Genomic DNA, 19,867 nt, shown 5'->3' on the forward strand with positions numbered 1-19,867 from the left:
AAAAAATAGAAATGTTTCAATGCTAACTTACTGAAATAAAAATAAAGATAAATAGAAATATTAAAAATAATTTAAAAAATGTCTATGTACTTATAGTAAATACTATAAGTATATAATACTACAACACTGCAGAGATGACAGTAAGAGACTCACCATCTTCTCAAAGTTCACCAGTCCATCAATAAAAGTCTTATTCCCCTCGTGAGTGAATGTCATGTCTGAAAAGAGAAGAAATGTTTTATGCTGTAGAACAGTACTGAAATAATATTTGTGACAACCAGTATTTGTGACCCTGGACCACAAAACCAGTCTTAAGTGTCAATTTTTAAAAATTGAAATGTATACATCATCTGAAAGCTGAATACATAAACTTTCCATTGATGTGTGGTTTGTTATGATAGGACAATATTTGGCCGAGATACAACTATTTGAAAATCTGGAATCTGAGGGTGCAAAAAAATCGAAATACTGAGAAAATCGCCTTTGAATTTGTCCAAATGAAGTTCTTAGCAATGCATATTACTAATCAAAAATTAAGTTTTGATATATTTACGGTAGGAAATTTACTAAATCTCTTCATGGAACATGATCTTTACTTTATATCCTAATGATTTTTGGCATAAAAGAAAAATCTATAATTTTGACCCATACAATGTATTTTTGGCTATTGCTACAAATATACCCCAGCGACTTAAGACTGGTTTTGTGGTCCAGGGTCACATTTATTATTAAGAATACTGGGGCTAGGCCCCGCCCACACCTTTAATGAGGAGAGGCATGAAGGGAATGATTGGCGGCTCCATCTTAGCCATAGTGAGGCGGTATGCACGGTGATTCCTGGATGGATCCTGAGAGCAACACATAAATCATGCTTTAATAAATAATGCGTCTCAATCACAAAATAATATCTTTTAGAAAGAGAGCTAGAATTCAAAATGTTTGAAATGGACTCACTAGTAAACTCTCAAACTCTCCGTAGAACTTCTTGAATTTACTAGGCAGTTTCTAAAAAAAAGTGGAAAAAAACATTTTTATTAAAGATTTTGTTCAAAATGGTATGACACTTTTCAAAATATGAAAATATGAATACAAAGACTACATTTTTAAGAATATGGCACATTTTTATATTATTATTAAATAAGGCTTATTATATTCTGACCTCCCATGTCTGGCTGAGTCTGCTGACGGCTGGGTTGCACATGCCCATAATAATGGCAAAGAAAGAGTTCAGATTCTTAAACTCTCTACAGCTGTGGGAATAAATGCACAGTACACATATATAAAGTGCTTATCAAATCAGTCAGTATAACATCCCTTACCAAAAAGTAGTATACTTCAAGTTTATTTTATTAAGTATACTTAAGTAAAGTTCAAGTATACTTTTAAGTATACTTTACGTAGTAAGTATACAAATATCAGTGTACTAGTAGTATACTTGTTAGTGTACTATTTCAATACTCCTTGGGACTAAATTGGCCCACTTTCTAGTATATAAAAGTATACTTTAAGTATAACAGTAGTAAACTTTAAGTACACAACTAGTTTACAACAATATTTTTAGCTTGTACTGCCAAAATGTTTAGTTTGTACTGCAACTATACTAAAAGTGAACTTATAGGTATACTGATAGTTTACTAATTAAATACTTGTAGTAGCATTTTTAGTACACTTTGAAGTATAGTCTCAGTAAACTACTAGTTTAGTAGTTTTATACTGCAAGTATACTCGTAAGTTTTCTTTAAGTCTTTAAGTGAACTTTACATCATACTTTAAGTATACTACTATGTCCCTATTTAGGTATTACTTTGTATATATTTTGTTACATGAATATCTGAACTTACAAAACATCAAAAGAACAGGGTATCTGCTTGTAAACAAATTTTTTTTATTCTAGCTTCATGCATTCTTTTTTGTAAACACTTGAATGTAGGTAAGTTTCATAAAAAAATACAAAAAATAAACAACATTTTGAACAAAAAGCTGAAAAAAGACTATGAATTGGATTCAGAATGATAATCAAAACGTAGATAAAGTCGATCAACACCCCAAAGCTTGACAGTCATTATTACCTCTTCATTGGTCGACATTTTATTCCATAACGTTACACAGTTTTGATGCTGTTTTATGTCTGATGATCGTGTTAGAATACATGTGGAAGCATCTGTTGTTTCGGTTTCTTCTTCACTTGTGTTTTTTGGAAATTCTGTACAGAAGATGTGTACTAGCACCCCCTACCGTATAATAATGAAAACACGGATTCTAGGAGCACAAGTATAGCTAAAATATATTTGGACTTTTTCTAAGTATAAGTCAAGTATACTTAAATGTCATTTTAAGTATATTTCTGAGAAGTACATAAAAAGTAGACTAAAAGTATACTTTCCTATTTTAAGTTTAAAAGAAGTATACTAATAGCACACTTGAATAAACTTCTTTTTCGCAAGGGATGCAATGCCTCAAATCCTGAGTTCTGGAGAAATTATATTATGTGTGCTGGAGAACTCACTGGGCGGCAATCTTGATGAACTTCTTGAGTAGCTGTACCCGTTTGCTGAGCGTCCCGCACAGACAGACCTCTGTGACCACCCACAGCTGCACCTGATTAAAGCGCTTCAGAAACAGCTCCAGATTTGCTGTAGAGCGTCTGTATGCCTGCCGTCCGAACGTATGATACACCAGCTCATACTGCACACACACACAAAGTACACATTTTGTGGGTTAAAAACGTCATTTGTGTGTGTGTGTATCAGTGTATGTGCATCTTTACCTCATGTACACAGCTGAAAAGCTCCCAGTCATATTGAGTCATCTGGAAGGCCAGGTCTTTAGAGCTCATCAGCTCAAAACTGGACATAGAGCCTGTAGAGGGACCTTCCTGCTCTGGAAGAGGATTCTACACACACATACACAGTACTAAATACACACTAACACAAACTCCACAATTATTAACAAAAATATTTAAACACTTTTGAATAATTAAGATGTTTTTGAAAGAAGTCTATTATGTTCACTAAAGCTGCATTTACAATAAAAAATCTGCTGAAAATGTATTCACCCTCTGACCATCCAAGTTGTAGAAGAGTTAGTTTTTTCATCAGAACATATTTCCCATGAAGAAACTAATCAAGAAATTTAGCCTTAGAACATTTGCTCACCAACGGATTCTCTGCAGTGAATGGGTGCCGTCAGAATGAAAGTCCAAAAAGCTGATAAAAAAAACGTCACAATAATCCACAAGTAATCCACACGACTTGTGAAGTGAGAAGCTATGTGTTTATAGCAAACAAATACATTATTAAGATGCGTTTAACTTTAAACCCCTGCTTCAGGCTAAAATAGTTCTCTATCCATAATATTGTTTTCTCCGGTGAAAAAGTCATCTCATCTGAATCAGGAGAGAAATATGTACAGATCAAGCACTGTTTACAAGCAAAAACTGTGAAAAATATCTCTAAACAAATATGTTGGTGGATTTCGATGTGCGAGGACAACAGTGGATGGACTTTTTGACTGGAGGAAGTGTTATTATAGATCATGGACTTGTATTTTGGCCAAAATTGACAGTTTAAAGTTTAAAATGCCATAATGATGTATTTGTTTCTTACAAACACACAGCTTTTCGCTTCAAGACGTTAACTGATGGACTGGAGTCGTGTGGATTACTTGTGAATTATTGCGATGTAATTATCAGCTGTTTGGACTCTCATTCTGACGGCACCCATTCACCGCAGAGGATCCATTTATGAGCAAGTGATGTAATGCAAAATTTTCCAAATCTGCTCTAATGAAGAAACAAACTCATCTACATCTTGGATGGCCTGAAGGTGAGTATATTTTCAGCAAATTTTCATTTTTGGGTGAACTATACTCCACATTTGGTCTCACCAGTGAATCAAGCTGTTCTCTGGAGCAGACAAACAATCGGCCGTTCTCTCCTAGCGACTGGAACACCGATACATCATTGGGCTTTAAAATCTGCTTCTCTGCACAGAAATAAAGCCCAGAATTAGCCAGACCACAAATCACATTCTGAACACTTTTTCAGCTGTACAAGATCAACACCTAATACATTTATTGTAGATTTTATGCACTTTATTTACTATCATTAATATTTAGACTACCACATAAACTTCAACCTAATACAGGATTTACAGTTCTGCTGGTACTTTCTGAAAGGTTTATTTTGAAACTGATCTGGAAGTGGATTATATAATACAGAAACAGAGTGCTTCAATACAGAATGTTGCTAGAGCAACAAAAAGGCTGAATATCTACAAAGTTCTGTGTGTATTTGTTTGTCACATCTCTAAGGGCAACTAATATGTCATCATGAGATTGTGAGCGTGTGTGGATCACCTCCAGATGCGCTGAGGTTTATCAAAAGCAGCTCTTCAGTGGATCCCAGCTTATCCGCTACAGCTGCGGTTACATTTATTATAGATTTTATGCACTTTATTTACTATCATTAATATTTGGACTACCACATAAACTTCAAGCTAATACAGGATTTACAGTTCTGCTGGTACTTTCTGAAAGGTTTAGTTTGAAACTGATCTGGAAGTGGATTATATAATACAGAAACAGAGTGCCTCAATACAGAATGTTGCTAGAGCAACAAAAAGGCTGAATATCTACAAAGTTCTGTGTGTATTTGTTTGTCACATCTCTAAGGGCAACTAATATGTCATCATGAGATTGTGAGCGTGTGTGGATCACCTCCAGATGCGCTGAGGTTTATCAAAAGCAGCTCTTCAGTGGATCCCAGCTTATCCGCTACAGCTGCGGTCACCTCTCTCCCCGTGGCCAGCACAGGAACACGAATAGTGGTGTAAGTGTGATCGCTGCAGTACACCTTCAGGAGAACTAGACACACATGGAAAGACAAAGATGAAGAGAGAGGAAATTTGACTGATTGGGTGATTATCTAATTCATTCATGCATTCCAAAAATTAAACAGATATATTCTATATCCCAGCTAACAGGGAACTTTCTCAGAAATTTGGCAAATGCTCTGTCAAGGTTCTCAAAGTCAGATATGAACAAATGTTCTACCAGTAACATCAAAAGAATGCTCTTTCACAGTTATCTGGTCTTTAATAATGTTTTCAAAACATTAGCAGAAAAACATTATTTATACATCACTCATGGAATGTTTTATCTGAAATTTTTTTTTATGTTACTTCTCGTTTCACAACCTTCAGAGAACATTCAAAAGTAACTTTCCCATAATGATAAAAATAATAAAAACAGAAGGTTCCCTTAACATATATAGAAAACATTTGTGACCCTGGAGCACAAAACCAGTGTTGTAAAGTCGCTGGGGTATATTTGTAGCAATAGCCAAAAATACATTGTATGGGTCAAAATGATAAATTTTTCTTTTATGTCAAAAATCCTTAGGATATTAAGTAGAGATCATGTTCCATGAAGATATTTTGTAAATTTCCTACTGTAAATATATTAAAACTTAATTTTTGATTAGTAATATGCATTGCTAAGAACTTCATTTGGACACCTTTAAAGGCGATTTTCTGAAAATGTGTTTTTTTTTGCACCCTCAGATTCCAGATTTTCAAATAGTTGTATCTCGGCCAAATATTGTCCTATCCTAACAAACCATGCATCAATGGAAAGCTTATTTATTATTAAATCTAGAAAAATCTAGAACCTTATGACTGGTTTTGTGGTCCAGGGTCACATTTCATTTTTAGAACATTTAAAACCCTGGATGATTTGAATGTTCAGATGATATTAAGAAATAAAATTTTCATAACTTAATGAAAACTTTAGCAAAACATTCTTAGAACATATTTTTGTTAGCTGGGATTGTCCAAAGGTCTGAGACTACTTGCAGACATGCTTAAAAAAAGACATATTTTCCCATGAAAAATTGTCAGAAAAAAAGTTAAATGTTTAAATAATAAAAATAAAAATGTAGAGGTATAAAAGTTTAAAATTAACATGCATGTCAGAATATCTTAGTATTTAGTCCCCATTTTGTTTTAATTGATAGCAGTACTTAAGCTGAAATCAGCAGCAAGGTTATGCAAAATCTGGTGATTATGTTATCAAGTCTTCCAGGTTATTTTCAACAAATGTATTTATTAGTGACACAGAAATAGTGACACATATTTCATGTTCATTTGTTTTTACACTCATGACTTTCCTTTGTTTAAATTTTTTTCTCCCAAAAATTATAAACTGTTCATATAGATATATACATGTGACCCTGGACCACAAAACCAGTCATAAGGGTCAATTTTTTGAAATTGGGATTTATTCATCATCTGAAAGCAGAATAAATAAGCTTTCCATTGATGTATGGTTTGTTAGGATTGGACAATATTTGGCCAAGATTTTACAAAATATCTTCATGGAACATGGTCTTTACTTAATGTTCTAATGATTTTTGGCATAAAAGAAAAATCTATAATTTTGACCCATAAAATGTATTTTTGGCTATTGCTACAAATATACCCCAGCGACTTAATACTGGTTTTGTGGTCCAGGGCCACATATACAGATACTCACTGTCATCAAAGCTCCTTATTGGCTGCTTTTTTGCAAGCCTCTCCTCTCCAGAGCTGAACTGTCGCAGCAGGACTTTATGCTGAAAACCAAATGCATATGAACATAGCAAAATATTTATCTTTTTTTTTAAACAATCCAATCCAATTTAGACCGCAGATATAGCTACAGTAGATCTATAAACAATAAAGTACAAGAAAGCAGATCTACATTACCTTTTTTTGAGAGGTTCGTGCATCATCTGGACTGAGAACATGAAATGAACAAACACATGTGGACATCAGTAACATTAACCATTCAGATTAAGCTAATAATAACAGCCCAAAAGGCACATTCAAAACCCACTAAAAACCTACTACTGCTTGATGATCCTCTCCAGCTCAGGAAGTAGCTCCTTCAGTGGACGCAAAACTCTTGCATCATTAGACACAAACCCATGCAGCTCCTGAATGCACACAAAACACATTTAGCATGCATAATAGTCAGTTTGGTTTCATCTGACTACTATCATATCTCCATGCAGACTGGTGGTAAGAGATTATATGCTAGCATGTGTGTGTTTGTGTCTGTTTATAACCTCCAGAAAGCTGAGCGCAGTGTCATCCTCCAGCAGATGGTGGCCCTGCAGGGTAGCCCAGCGCAGAGCCAAGCTGAGCACCCGTCTCTTGCTGGCAACAGAGTAGTCTAGACGCTCCTGCTCTGAGCCCTGAGAGGCCTGAGAGTGATAGGTACACACACACGTTAAGAAACATATCCATACTCACAAAAACAGTGTGCTGTTCTTATAGACAGATAGACAGACAGACAGACAGACAGATAGATAGATAGACAGCCAGACAGACAGACAGACAGACAGACAGACAGATAGATAGATAGATAGATAGATAGAGAGATAGATACACAGAGCTGATTGGTTGATTGATTTCACTAGAAGGATATTGGGCCAGAAGGGCAGGGCACAGCTGGCTGTTGGGCATGAAGACGCAGTGCATGAGCGCAAAATCATCCAGAGCTGGATCTTTGGATGAAAAATATTGCAGAATTAATAAAAAATGTATTGAAGAAATAGTTCAACCAAGATGAAAACTTGCTGAGAATTTACTCATCCTAAGGCCATCCAAGATGTAGATGAGTTTGTTTCTTTATCAAAACAGATTTGGAGAAATTTTACATTTCATCACTTGCTCACCAGTGGATCCTCTGCAGTGAATGGGTGCCGTCAGAAAGAGAGTCCAAACAGCTGCTAAAAACATCACAATAATCCACAAGTAATCCACACCACTCCAGACCATCAATTAACATCTTGTGAAGCCAAAAGTTGCATGTTTATAAGAAACAAATCCATCCTTAAAATGTTTTTAACTTCAAACTGTCCTCTATCTCTATTCATAATATTGCTTTCGCCAATAAAAAAGTTGTGTCGTCTGAATCAGGAGAGAAATATGCAGAGATCAAGCACTATTTACAGTTTTACTATATACAGTCAGTTTCTTTCCCCAGGCAATCTACCTCATGAACAGTTAAATCTTCTCCCATTGTGCAATAAAAGTATGTGCAATAACCTTATACTTGTATTACTTTATCACCCTACATCCTAGTAGTAGTAAATCCCTACAACTTATTTTTTTTATTCTATTCCTATTCTATTTTTATCTATAGCACACCTGTACATACAATGTATTCTCTTTTTGCGGTTTATTTATATTTATATATGTATTTTTTTTTTTTTTTTTTTCCGGGTGTTGTTGTCTCTGTGTTCTGGAAGTATGTGCATACTAAGCTCTTTCTGACTTCTTTACAAGCAAAAACAGTTCTAAACAAATATGTGGTGGATTTCGATGTGAGAAAACAAGAGTGGATGGACTTTTTCACTAAAGGGGAAGTGTAATTATAGATTATGGACTCATATTTTGACCAGAAGCAACGGTTTACAGTTAAAATGCCGTAATGATGGACTCGTTTCTTATACAAACATGCAACTTTTGGCTTTATAAGATGTTAATTGATGGACTGGAGCACTGAAAAAAATGATTCATTGAATTTACTACATTTTGTAAGGTAAGTGGTTGCAATCCATTTATTTTAGCTACATTTAAACAAACAAATTTAGTTGACTAACTTTCAACTTTTTTTTTTATTTAAATGTAGCTAAAATAAATTGTTTGCAACCACTTACCTTAAAAAAATTTAGTATAATTTTTTTTCAGTGGTGTTCTTCTGACTATTTTGTAGTAAGTACCGAATATGCTTCAAGAAAATGTATCAGAGTAAAAGTATACATTTTATTTGAGAAATGTAGTGAAGTAAAGGTCAAATGTTCTGATTAAGAAACAAACATCTACATCTTGGACGCCTGAGTAAATTCTCAGCAAATTTACATTTTTGGGTGAACTATTCCTTTCACACAAAGTTGAATCAGTTTGATTAAGTTTGATTAATCTTATCCAGCGATGAATGAGAAGGTGCAGTACCTGGGTCAGAGAAATGAATGTCCAGTCGCATTGTCTCCAGCAGATGCTCCAGAATCTTCTCTGGGCTGCCTGACATCACAGTGTATCTGTCCAGAAAACCCAGACACCGCAAATGTAGTTTGTTTAAATAAATGCATGGATAGATTAATTTCTTGGTGATGGATCAAGAAATGTATGGATAAACTGAGCAGACTGATGGATGTGATCATATACTTGAAGTGGGCTGGGATGTTTCCATGGCTGGAGGGCCGGAGACTCTTCTGTAGTACCAGAACATCCTGGTCATGCTCTTTTAGACGCACGGTGTTTGCTTCAACATCCTACACACACAAACAAACATATACACAAACCAAAATGCATGCAATCAAGAATTAATTTTGCCACTATAAGGTTCACTAACTACTCATTCTCCTGATGCTTGTGTGTCAGCAGTAATTGATGTTTGTGTACCCTGAGTATCCGGTTGAAGTCCTCTTTGTCCACTCTCAGGAAGTGGCAGTTGTCCTCTCTGAGTACGATGGAAGCAGCGCGGGGGGCGTCGTTCACCAAGGCCAGTTTGCCAAAATCATCTCCTTCATGCAGCGTACACACCACACCCTAAACACACACAGGAGTCCGTCTGAAATATCTAATAGTGTTTGTCACTAGAATCACTCGACATAAATAAATGAAAACGTATGTAGTCATTTAACATTAACCTAAATAAACAGAAATAACATGACATGACATTACCTTGCCATAGATAACAACATTTACTGATCCCTTCTGGATAATATACCAAGAAGTGCCTTCCTCTCCTTGATTAAACACTAAAATAAGAAAAGCAAACATACATAGAATATTACTGAGCCAACCTAGTATTTACACTACTGATCAAAAGTTTGGAGTCGGTACGTGCCAGAAAAATGAAGGATAAAAACAAAATTATTTGATATATTACCACCTCGTGTCCTAAATACAGGGGTTGTAACCAACACAGACAAACATAACCGCTCAAAATTTTAAAAAGTCAGTCAGATTTTTTTTTTACATTCATTTATATTTATTTATTTATATATTTGTAAAGATTTTTTTTTTTTTTCAGCAAGGATGCACTGTATTCACAAAAGTGACTATAATAATAATATTTATAATGTTACAAAATGTCTATTTCAAATAAATGCTATTATTTTGAACATTCTATTCATCAAAGAATCCTGAAAAAAAGTCTCATGATTTCCACAAAATATTAGGTAGCAACTATGTTTTCAATAATAAATGTTTCTAAAGCACCAAATCAGCATATTATAATGATTTCTGAAAGATAATTTGGCACTGAAGACTGGAGTAATGATGCTGAAAATTCAGCGTTTCCATCACAGCAATAAACTGCATTTTAAAATATATAAAAATAGAATATAGTTATTTTAAATTATAATAATATTTAAAAATATTACTGTTTTTACTGTAGTGTTTGATCAAATAAATGCAGCCTTGGTGAGCTTTTAAAAATATTACAAAATTTTACTGACCCCAAAAAGTACTACAATACCAACAGCATTTAAGTGTGTATAAGTTAATTACGAGTGTTGGTGAAAGTTACTTTTAAAAGTAAAGCATACAACACAAGTTAAGCATTACAATATTGCGTTACTCCATGAAAAATGAACTAATTGTGTTACTTAGTTACTTTTTATGAAAGGAATGCATTACGTTACTTTTGCGTTACTTTTTGTCACCTGAGATGGGCTGGCTAATTACGAAAAACAAAAAAAATAAAATAAAAAATTTTGGGCAGCTGTATAAAGGCCTAATTAAAAATTAATAAGCCTCAGGCTAAAGGAAGTGCCTCTACACCTCACTCCTAATTTCTCTTAACACAGGGATAGGAGAGGTGTCGATAAATAAATGGGAAAACATTGCGCTACGTATTTGAAAAAGTAACTCAGATATTCAATGTAAATTGAAAAGAAATGCATTGCTTTACTTGTTACATGAAAAAAGTAATCTGGTTATGTAACTTGTGTTACCCCCAACACTGTAATTATCAGAATTTAAAGAGCAGTAAAGAGACACTGAAACTCACAGACAGTGCCTGCTTTGGCATGTGACTCAAAGATGAGGACACCGGCGAGCTCTCGCTTCACCTGCAGAGGGCAGCACAGCTCATGTTAGTCTGCTCATACCAGCGCTGATATCAGGCATTACTGTGGAAATGAGGCACAGAGGTCTCAATGGAGGACTTACAGTGTTAGACAGATGAGAGAGAGCTTTGATATGCAGCAGCTCATCATAGATAATCTCCAGGTCTTCAGCTGTTCTTTGACCTGGCCTATAAAGAGAACAAGGGACGAAGAAAGACGGGTAGAGTAGTTCAGGAAGAGTAAAAGCGGACAGTAGCAGAATTTGTAGGCTCAAAAAGCACTCCTGTCTTAAAGGTAGGGTATGTAATTTTTCAAAAACACTTTAGAAAACTGATTCGGGTCGAATAGCAAAACAAACTTGTAGCCAATCAGCAATAAGGGGCGTGTCTACTCGTGATGTGGAGGAGAGAGCTTTCAGTGCATGGGATGGACATTAGCCGAGCCGAGTGACAGAAAGATAGAGATGGCGGATAAATATCGGATCAGCTTTCCAGTGCTGGAGAGAACTCAAGGAGCGGAGGCCTGCGATCGGACGCCGAGGTTGCTTTGTTTCTTCTCAATAGGTGAGTAACACCGTGTCTACAACAGCTAAAGTCTGCCTACACTGGATGCGTTCAAACGACCGTTGAAAACCATTTGAAATTTGTGTCAGCACGTCATAAATAGAACCCGGCAGCAGTTTTCTGTCGGGGATTTGTTGCGCCGCGCCGCTCACGTCCGATGTAGACACGGTGTAACATTGGTTTTGCTTTGTTTCACAGAACTAATCGTTGCCTGGGTTGCGTACGTATATGTGGGGCGGAGCTATCAAAATAGGGGCAAGACCCTTTTGGGGTAGGGGCATGTTTGTTTTGGTGATTTCAAATATCAACATTGGCTACCAGAAATCGCTTACCCTGCCTTTAATGGAACCAAATGCACATTTCACGTGAATAAATACTGCAGGGGGCGCTGTTGGTCACTCACGGTTTCCTGAGGATCATTCGCATGTGAGCGTCAGGGCCGATCTGGGAGAGGAAGAGGAGGGTCTCCTGCAGCTCTTCCTCAGCTTCACGTTTCTCATCGTCGCTAGGCAACACCGCATCCTCCTCCTCGTCATCAAGGAAACGGTAAAAGAGGTACTTATCTTGAAAGTTCAGCTTGTGGTCGACTGTCGACATAGAAAGAACAGAGATCAAATGCAATATGTGATCTGGTGCATGAATCCATTCAGATGCTCTAATTAGAGTCATTTAAAAAAGTTCTTGGGGGATTATTTTTATTTTATCAAGCCCTTACTTGGTTTAACTAGCTGGGTCATTTCTTTAATGCAGTATAGAGCTGCGGCAGCTGAACAAGTGCCATTGAGATGAATGGTAACACTAGATATCTTTCTCCAGGTTTTAAAGGGGTCATATGATGCGATTTCAAGTTTTCCTTTCTCTTTGGAGTGTTACAAGCTGTTCGTGAATAGATAAGATCCCTAAAGATGCAAAGACTAAAGTCTCAAACCCAAAGAGATATTCTTTATAAAAGTTAAGACTCGTCCACACCCTCCTAAAACGCCTCGTTTAAACACGCCCCCACGTGTCTACGGCACGATGTGGGAAGATTTGCGTAACGCCGCCCAAATGTTCACGCAAAGAAAGAAGACGTGACTTTTATTTTTGCTGTAGTATTGTTGCTGCCGCCGCCGTCGCCATGTCGTTAAGATGCTGTGTTTTGTTGCGAAAATACTTTGTTTGGCCTTCCAAAAGAGGACACAACTAGAAATCAGTGGTTAAGTTGTATTTACAACACTGTTCCCCTTCTTGCAAAAACATGATGGAAAGTGATTTTGAGGTCACTGAAAACCTAAATGAGTCCTTGTCAAAATCAGTGTTAACAAAAACATAAAACTATAAAAAATTGTGTTCAGCTATTGAAATAAATTAAACAAATTAAAATAAAATATAAATATTAGATAAAAATGAACAACAAAACAAAAATGACTAAAAAATGACTAAAATTGAAATAAAAATAAATTAAACTTAAATAGAAATATAAAAAAACTTTTAAAACTTTTTTTTATAAAAAAAATTACAAAATCACACAATAAAATTACTAAAACTTAAACTAATATTAAAATGAAAACCAAAACTATATAAAAATAAAAGATAATTCAAAATATTATATAAATATATCATATTTTTTATGCTTAAAATAATATTCCTAATAAAACTGAAAATCAAAGAAAAGAACATTAAGAAACATCTGCAATGCTTAAAATGGCAAAATTCACTCAAACCAGTGTAGTGAAACAACTTTTAAAAATTAATATGATAATTTTCAATCACAAAAGAAAAATTAGTATATGATTTTCAGTTTAATTAGTATAATATGTGAGTTTGATATTTTTACCAAGGCATTAAGACAAAGATGTGAAAAGGTACTGCACAGTAGGAATGACCCAACTGTTAACCTGGCTGTCACTACAGCAAATGGCACAGGTGTACCGTGATTCAGGACCCCTTCCTCTAGCAGCACCTGCCACATTCCCACAGCGTGAGCCCGACTGTGAACACACGAGCTCTGCTGAAGCAGCCAGTCGACCAGCTCAGTGCCCACACAACACTGCCTGTAAACACACGCAGATCACGCTCAACACATGCACTGTGTGTTCTACATACACTAGACATGACCTAAATGAATAAACCTTGGATATGCTGTGCCATATAGCATCACAGGCCACACACACACCTGTAGGTTTTCAGATGATATTTTCTATCTCTGATCATGTGGGGAGCTCTGGCCAGTATAGCATTACGTAAGACTTTTTCTGCCCTCAGAATCTTCTCTGACGGGACCTGAAGCAAAATCCGGGACAGAGAGAGAGGAAGTTGAGAGTGAGGCACAGAAAAACACTCCTGCACAGCCTATTTCCTGATCTATAACAGCATTCAGTGGCCTGCACTCATTTTGCTAGTGTAAATGACATAAAAGACCTTCTGTTAGCAGATGGTGTGTTTTAAATTAAATTAATTATACATAATTAACATAAAACTGTGTAAAAGAGGTGCCTGCGGTCTTGAGTTATGCGCATGGAAATGGGAATTACTGTCAAATTAATCATCAAAAACTGTTTTTGAGTCACTCTCAGGAAGCTGTGCCAGAAAAATGAAGATAAATCAAAAATGACATAATTAAAATATTGAATTTTGACAACTGCAAGTCCAAAGTACAGGGATTGTAACCAACATAGAAAAATATATGACCATTCAACAGTATGGGGCCAATAAGATTAAAAAAAAAGAAATTAATACTTTTCATCACAGACACATTAAATTGATCACAAATGACAGTAAATACATTTATTATGTTACAAAAGTATATATTTAAAATGCATGCTTTTCTTTTAAACTTTCTTTTCGTCAAAGAATTCAAATAAAAATAAAAATGTATTACAGTTTCCAGAAAAATATTGAACAGCACAACTGGTTTCAACATTGATCATAATAAGAAACATTTCTTGAGCAGCAAATCAGCATATTATAATAATTTCTGAAGGATTATGTGACACTGAAGACTGGAGTAATGATGCTGAAAATTCAGCTTTGATCACAGGAATAAATTACATTTTAAAATATATTATAATACAAAACAGCTATTTGTATAAATTATAATAAAAAATAATTTTACTGTTTTTACTGTATTTTTTATTATATCCATACATCCCATTAAACTGTAAAGGTGATGAATGGGGACATTGTGCAACTTTCACTAAATGGGGAGTAAGTCAAAATAGAAATTAAACCAATCATACCTTATACAGGTTTTTTGACATAAAATTGAGAGGGTCGCTGTTGAGATTCTCTTTGTCCGGCATTCCTGCATTAAACAGAAAATTGTTGAGAAATAATCACTGATGTGTTATGTGAGTGTGTATATTTGCATGCATGTGATACTCACTATCATTTGTAGCCCCGCTGTCCATCACTCCATACGGCGGGGCGAGAAGCCCTGCCATGCACTGCCTGTATTTCTGCAAGACACAGAATGACACAATGAAAATGTATTCTAAGCCTCAAAACCTCAGACGTGCACTGAGTCATTTTCAAACAGGTGAACTGCCTTTACATCATTAAACTGAAAGCTCTGTAGTAAGAACATAGAGCTCCACCAATCAGATTGAAGCCTTCTGTGGCTTGGCAACGATCACTATGAATATTCAGATGTTTTCATTCTTTTCCTCTCCCTATCGCCATGGTGATGGGTGACGAGGTGGCACATGCAGCCCAAACTCACCTAGAGTTCAAACACACACATTATACTGCACCTGCTGGAAATCTGTTTAGACGTTCTCAAAATGGCTGAGAAGTTCATCTATTTGGCCTGTGGGAATGGAGTTTACAGCAAAACATTTCAAATAAATAAATGTTCTTAATCAGTATTTTTCATGTTTTTCCAGAAAATTATTTAAACATCCATAAAAAATAAGAAAAAAAATAAAGCAAGACTAAATCTAACTATAATATATACTGTATATATATATATACACACACATATATATACAATATATATATATATATTTGTAAGTCGCTTTGGATAAAAGCATCTGCTAAGTGACTGACTGTAAATATATATATATATATATATAGTAGTCAACATTTGAAGTGGATCAAAACCTTTCATTAAAGTTGTCCTAAGACAATAATGCATTTTGGTTTTACATTTTAGGACAACTTTGATGAAAGGTTTTGATCCACTTCAAATGTTGACTAGTGTATATATATATAAATAAGCAGGAAGGAAACAGGATATACAAAGTATAAATACATAGAAAATGAAAAATTATGAATATAGTCAATGTTTTACACAGTTTTACATCTTATATAAACTTATCTTATTTTAAGCATTAAGGACATTTTATAATTACTACAAGCCTAATTATTGGTTTATCCTCATTTTTCAGCAATTGATTTATCTCTCTCACTTCATCAACTATTCATCAAATCTTACAAATATATGTCTGTAATATAACACATTCACATACACTGCCATCCAAAAGTTTGGGGTCGATAAGTATTTTTTAATGAGTTTTACTCATTAATATGAATTTTTAATGAGTTTTTAATGAACACTTGAGTTTTAGTGTTTTGTAAGGCTGCATAAATATGATCAAAATACAGTAAAACAGTAATATTATGAAATATTATTACAATTTTATATTCGATTTGAATTTCAAATGTTGAATTCGAATATAAAGTTCAAAAGAACAACATTTGTTTTTACCAATTTAATGCATCCTTGCTGAATATATATATATATATATATTTATTTATTTATTAAATGACATGTTTAGGAAAAAAGTGAGTATATGCTTGTATAAAAAGTTGCTGCCATGATGCTATTGTTATAGAATAGAATAGAATAGAATAAGATGCATTTCTGAACTTTTCCAGAAAGCAAACTGAGCCATAATATTTAAAAGCATCTAAAAGAGTGAAACTAAATGCTGTCAGGCAGGGACATGTATGTTTTTGCAACTTCACAGGATCCTTCACCACACACTGTGAGATTACAGGTCTCTGAATGAACTGATGTAATACAATTCATTCATTCATACGCAGTACTACAGCTCATGCTACTCTGAGGCATTGTGTTTCCATTAAGTAGAAGTGACAGAGAGTCCAGAGGACATTCTGTATGATAAAGTGAACTGAATGTTTAGAGTTAAAGAGAAAACACAGAGGGTTACAGCTGGAGCACTTGGTTTTCTTTGGCCACTGATTTGAAGTCTTCAAACAGGCTTTGTCCCATTCACACAAATGCACTTTGTATATCCTGTTTCCTTCCTGCTTCCTGAAGCTGAAACAAAAGCTAACTTTTCTTAACTTTTCCCATCCCCCAGACACATAATACATTGTTGCTCATTCCAGCTGGCTGCCTTCACAAAGGTTAAGTATAATTCAGCCAGGATTATGCAATTAACAGCACATAAGCACACAAAACAAGTGTACTTCCTCCCTCATTGCCCGGTCAGGCGGTGCCCCCTGCAGCCTGGCACAGAACTGACCCGGAGAGACAGAAGCCCCTCAGCATTCAACGCACATCCTCGGCTTTCAGCAGCTGATATTCACCTCACACTGCCGGCACAAGGACTGGGCCTTTTTATCAAGCTGTGACCATCCTATCAGAAATACTACATCCTCAAACATCATATGTTATGTATCAAAAAGCAGAACCACGATTTGCACCAGTAACAGTCAATACCGTTCGCTAAAAAAGACCTCTGACATTATTAACCTCAAAAACCACGTTGATATTGATGTGGCTCTGAACCCAGTGCTGGTTGTAATATATCTATAAGTGTGGTTTCCTGATTGTAAACTATGAAAACAGCATCAAATCTTTGTGCATTAAAGACAATGAGCCAATGGGACTCACCCTGGTAAGAGTTTGTGGAGTGTAGTCCGACTGGGACGTGATACTTGGCTACTTCCTAAACCCGGCCAACTTCCCAGCATTATCCAGCAAACGCTCCTATGCTTTCCAGTCAGATGCACAAAGACGTGAAATCAAACCCGCACACCCTGACGCTTCAGTTACACACGTATGGATAATGTGATCCAGTGTCTGCTCTTTGGATCTTTCTTGCTGAGCATCTGACTGGACTTCAGTTGCCGTTGCCAGGCAATAGCTTCAGCCAATCAGAGAGCCGCATTTGCTCAATTCACCCTGTTCCACAGCATTACACATGAGTGAGGGAGAGGGAACTATGGGCTGCTAAAAGGCTCTCAAAAGCTTGTGGCTTCATCAATTATTAAGGGTATTAAATTGTATTTACACTGAACAGACAGTTGTGTGAGTGTGAGTGTGTATGTGTGTGTGCCCTGCAGCAGTAGTGAAATCACCGTTATCACATTAGAGGAAGGTAGTCTGTCTTTGAGGATCAGTTAGTTCAGCCCTTTTCCAGTCAGGTATATACTAATATAGTTTTATGATATTAAGAGGATACGGAGCCCCACACATGACATGCAAGAAAAAATAAATAAATTGTGGCCACGATTTACTAATTCGTTCCCTCGATGTACTAAAACGTGCACACAATTACTATTTAGTTCCCTCGATTTGCTAAATCGTGCGCACAATTTAACAAATCGAGGGAACTAATTAGTAAATCGTGTGCACAATTTAACAAATCGAGGGAACTAATTAGTAAATCGTGTGCACAATTTATAAATTGAGGGAACAAAATAGTAAATCGTGCAACCGATTTAACCTACAATTTTTTTCCTGCATGCCATGTGCGGGGCTCCGTAAGAGGACCCTGTTTTGTTGCATACTATCAAGTCCAGTCCATTCAAGCTTTGTCTGTCAGTCCAGTGTTATTTTACTATTATTTACAGTATTTAAAAAAAATGTTGATCAGCTTTTTTTCAGTTTTCATTTTAATTTAACTTTTAGTCATTTTGATTTTGTATGTGCTTAGTAATGTGCTTTTGTCATTTTTATATTTTAAAAAAAATATTTAAAATTATGTTCTTTTTTAATATTTCTATTTTATTATTAGGGGTTCAAGCGCGTAGCGCTGAAACCCTATTTTAATTGTTAGAATGGTCACGGATGAGCGATTTCCACGTAAAACTGATCGTGCAGACCAAAGCGTAAGTCTTGAAACTTGAAACTTGGAGGGATGGTAGTACTCACACCGCCTACAACATGACTGAGGCTTGGCCCAATCGGCCTGACGGGGGCACTACAGTGATCGAAAGTACGAAATCGCTCATAACTCCTAAACCATCAGTCGCAGACTCAAGTGTCTTATGTTGTTGGAATCCATGGTTCATGCCGGACAAAATTTACTGGTGAGTGAATATCAATAATTATCAAAAAAAAGTTGAACTTTCGACTCATCGTGGCAAAGGGACGCCAAACGTTCGAAGGGGACAGGGCCACTTTTAGTAAAATGCCTATAACTCCTGAACAGAATGAGATATCTTCGCCAAACTTGGAACACTTATGTAAGAGCTCAAGCTGAGGTTGCAGGGGAAAAAAACACGGAGATTGGCCACTTGGTGGCGCTATAAGAGGGAAAAAACATAAAACATGGCTATAACTAGGCAACATTTGTCCTATCAACATGAAAATCGCTGTACACGGTCTTGGTCCAAAGTGCCACAAGTGTCTATGGGGACATTTGCGTATCTGCCCTGGTAATCGCTGCTTGCAGCTATATTTTTCATTGCAATTTTAGTTTGTAATTTTAATTTCAGCTTATCTGTTTAATTAGTTGCCAAGGCAACATTTCTACTGTCCATTTGAGTTTCTTAAGTTTTTCATCTAAAATTTTTTATTTTTAAATTATTTATATTTCAATTACAAAAAGTTTTTTTTTGTAGTTTTGTTTAACAATAACAACACTGTAAGTCCAACCAATAAACATTACGCGATCAGCTTTGTTGGTCAGAAAATAGTCAGGAATCCTGCAAAAATAAATTAATTAATAAAATAAAATAAAAATAACACTTGTCTAGATCATAAGCAAAACTGACTTCTTATGAAGCAAGCAGTCAGTAAGTTACTTCAGATATTTTATGTAATAATTCTAGAGGTTATTTTTGTCTTTTATCTCTGACACCCGGAAATTGTATATGATTTCTCTTCACATTTGCTAAAACAGAGATCTAACTTTTATTTAACTCCGAATCATCGTCTTAAAAGTTTGTTACATTAAATAATATATTTGTTTTTAAATTTCATTTTGTTTATATTATATTTGTTCTT

General features: G+C 35.5%; 1 protein-coding gene across 2 annotated transcripts in view; it reads right to left on the bottom strand.

The window, feature by feature from the left end:
• LOC107752096 (rap guanine nucleotide exchange factor 4-like) overlaps positions 1-19,867 on the bottom strand; it is a 35,705-nt gene that overhangs the window by 1,576 nt on the left and 14,262 nt on the right. The window contains exons 1-25 of one of the 2 annotated variants that reach the window (XM_016567961.1): positions 17,528-17,643; positions 15,050-15,122; positions 14,904-14,968; positions 13,841-13,947; positions 13,597-13,718; positions 12,089-12,272; positions 11,226-11,310; positions 11,065-11,125; positions 9,732-9,808; positions 9,450-9,596; positions 9,213-9,319; positions 9,000-9,085; positions 7,468-7,546; positions 7,106-7,256; positions 6,885-6,973; positions 6,744-6,774; positions 6,532-6,610; positions 4,717-4,863; positions 3,886-3,983; positions 2,768-2,893; positions 2,507-2,685; positions 1,160-1,250; positions 955-1,005; positions 761-848; positions 154-218 (exon numbers count right to left, since the gene is read on the bottom strand). In XM_016567961.1, the coding sequence (XP_016423447.1) occupies positions 154-218; positions 761-848; positions 955-1,005; positions 1,160-1,250; positions 2,507-2,685; positions 2,768-2,893; positions 3,886-3,983; positions 4,717-4,863; positions 6,532-6,610; positions 6,744-6,774; positions 6,885-6,973; positions 7,106-7,256; positions 7,468-7,546; positions 9,000-9,085; positions 9,213-9,319; positions 9,450-9,596; positions 9,732-9,808; positions 11,065-11,125; positions 11,226-11,310; positions 12,089-12,272; positions 13,597-13,718; positions 13,841-13,947; positions 14,904-14,968; positions 15,050-15,107 (2,373 nt within the window). In that variant the 5' untranslated portion in view covers positions 15,108-15,122; positions 17,528-17,643. Of the gene's footprint in view, positions 1-153; positions 219-760; positions 849-954; positions 1,006-1,159; positions 1,251-2,506; positions 2,686-2,767; positions 2,894-3,885; positions 3,984-4,716; positions 4,864-6,531; positions 6,611-6,743; positions 6,775-6,884; positions 6,974-7,105; positions 7,257-7,467; positions 7,547-8,999; positions 9,086-9,212; positions 9,320-9,449; positions 9,597-9,731; positions 9,809-11,064; positions 11,126-11,225; positions 11,311-12,088; positions 12,273-13,596; positions 13,719-13,840; positions 13,948-14,903; positions 14,969-15,049; positions 15,123-17,527; positions 17,644-19,867 lie in introns of those variants that run through there. The other variant, XM_016567960.1, reaches the window with a different exon arrangement.

Source organism: Sinocyclocheilus rhinocerous, unplaced genomic scaffold, assembly GCF_001515625.1.
Source record: "Sinocyclocheilus rhinocerous isolate Xijiao unplaced genomic scaffold, SAMN03320098_v1.1 scaffold2306, whole genome shotgun sequence".
Lineage (NCBI taxonomy): Eukaryota > Metazoa > Chordata > Actinopteri > Cypriniformes > Cyprinidae > Sinocyclocheilus > Sinocyclocheilus rhinocerous.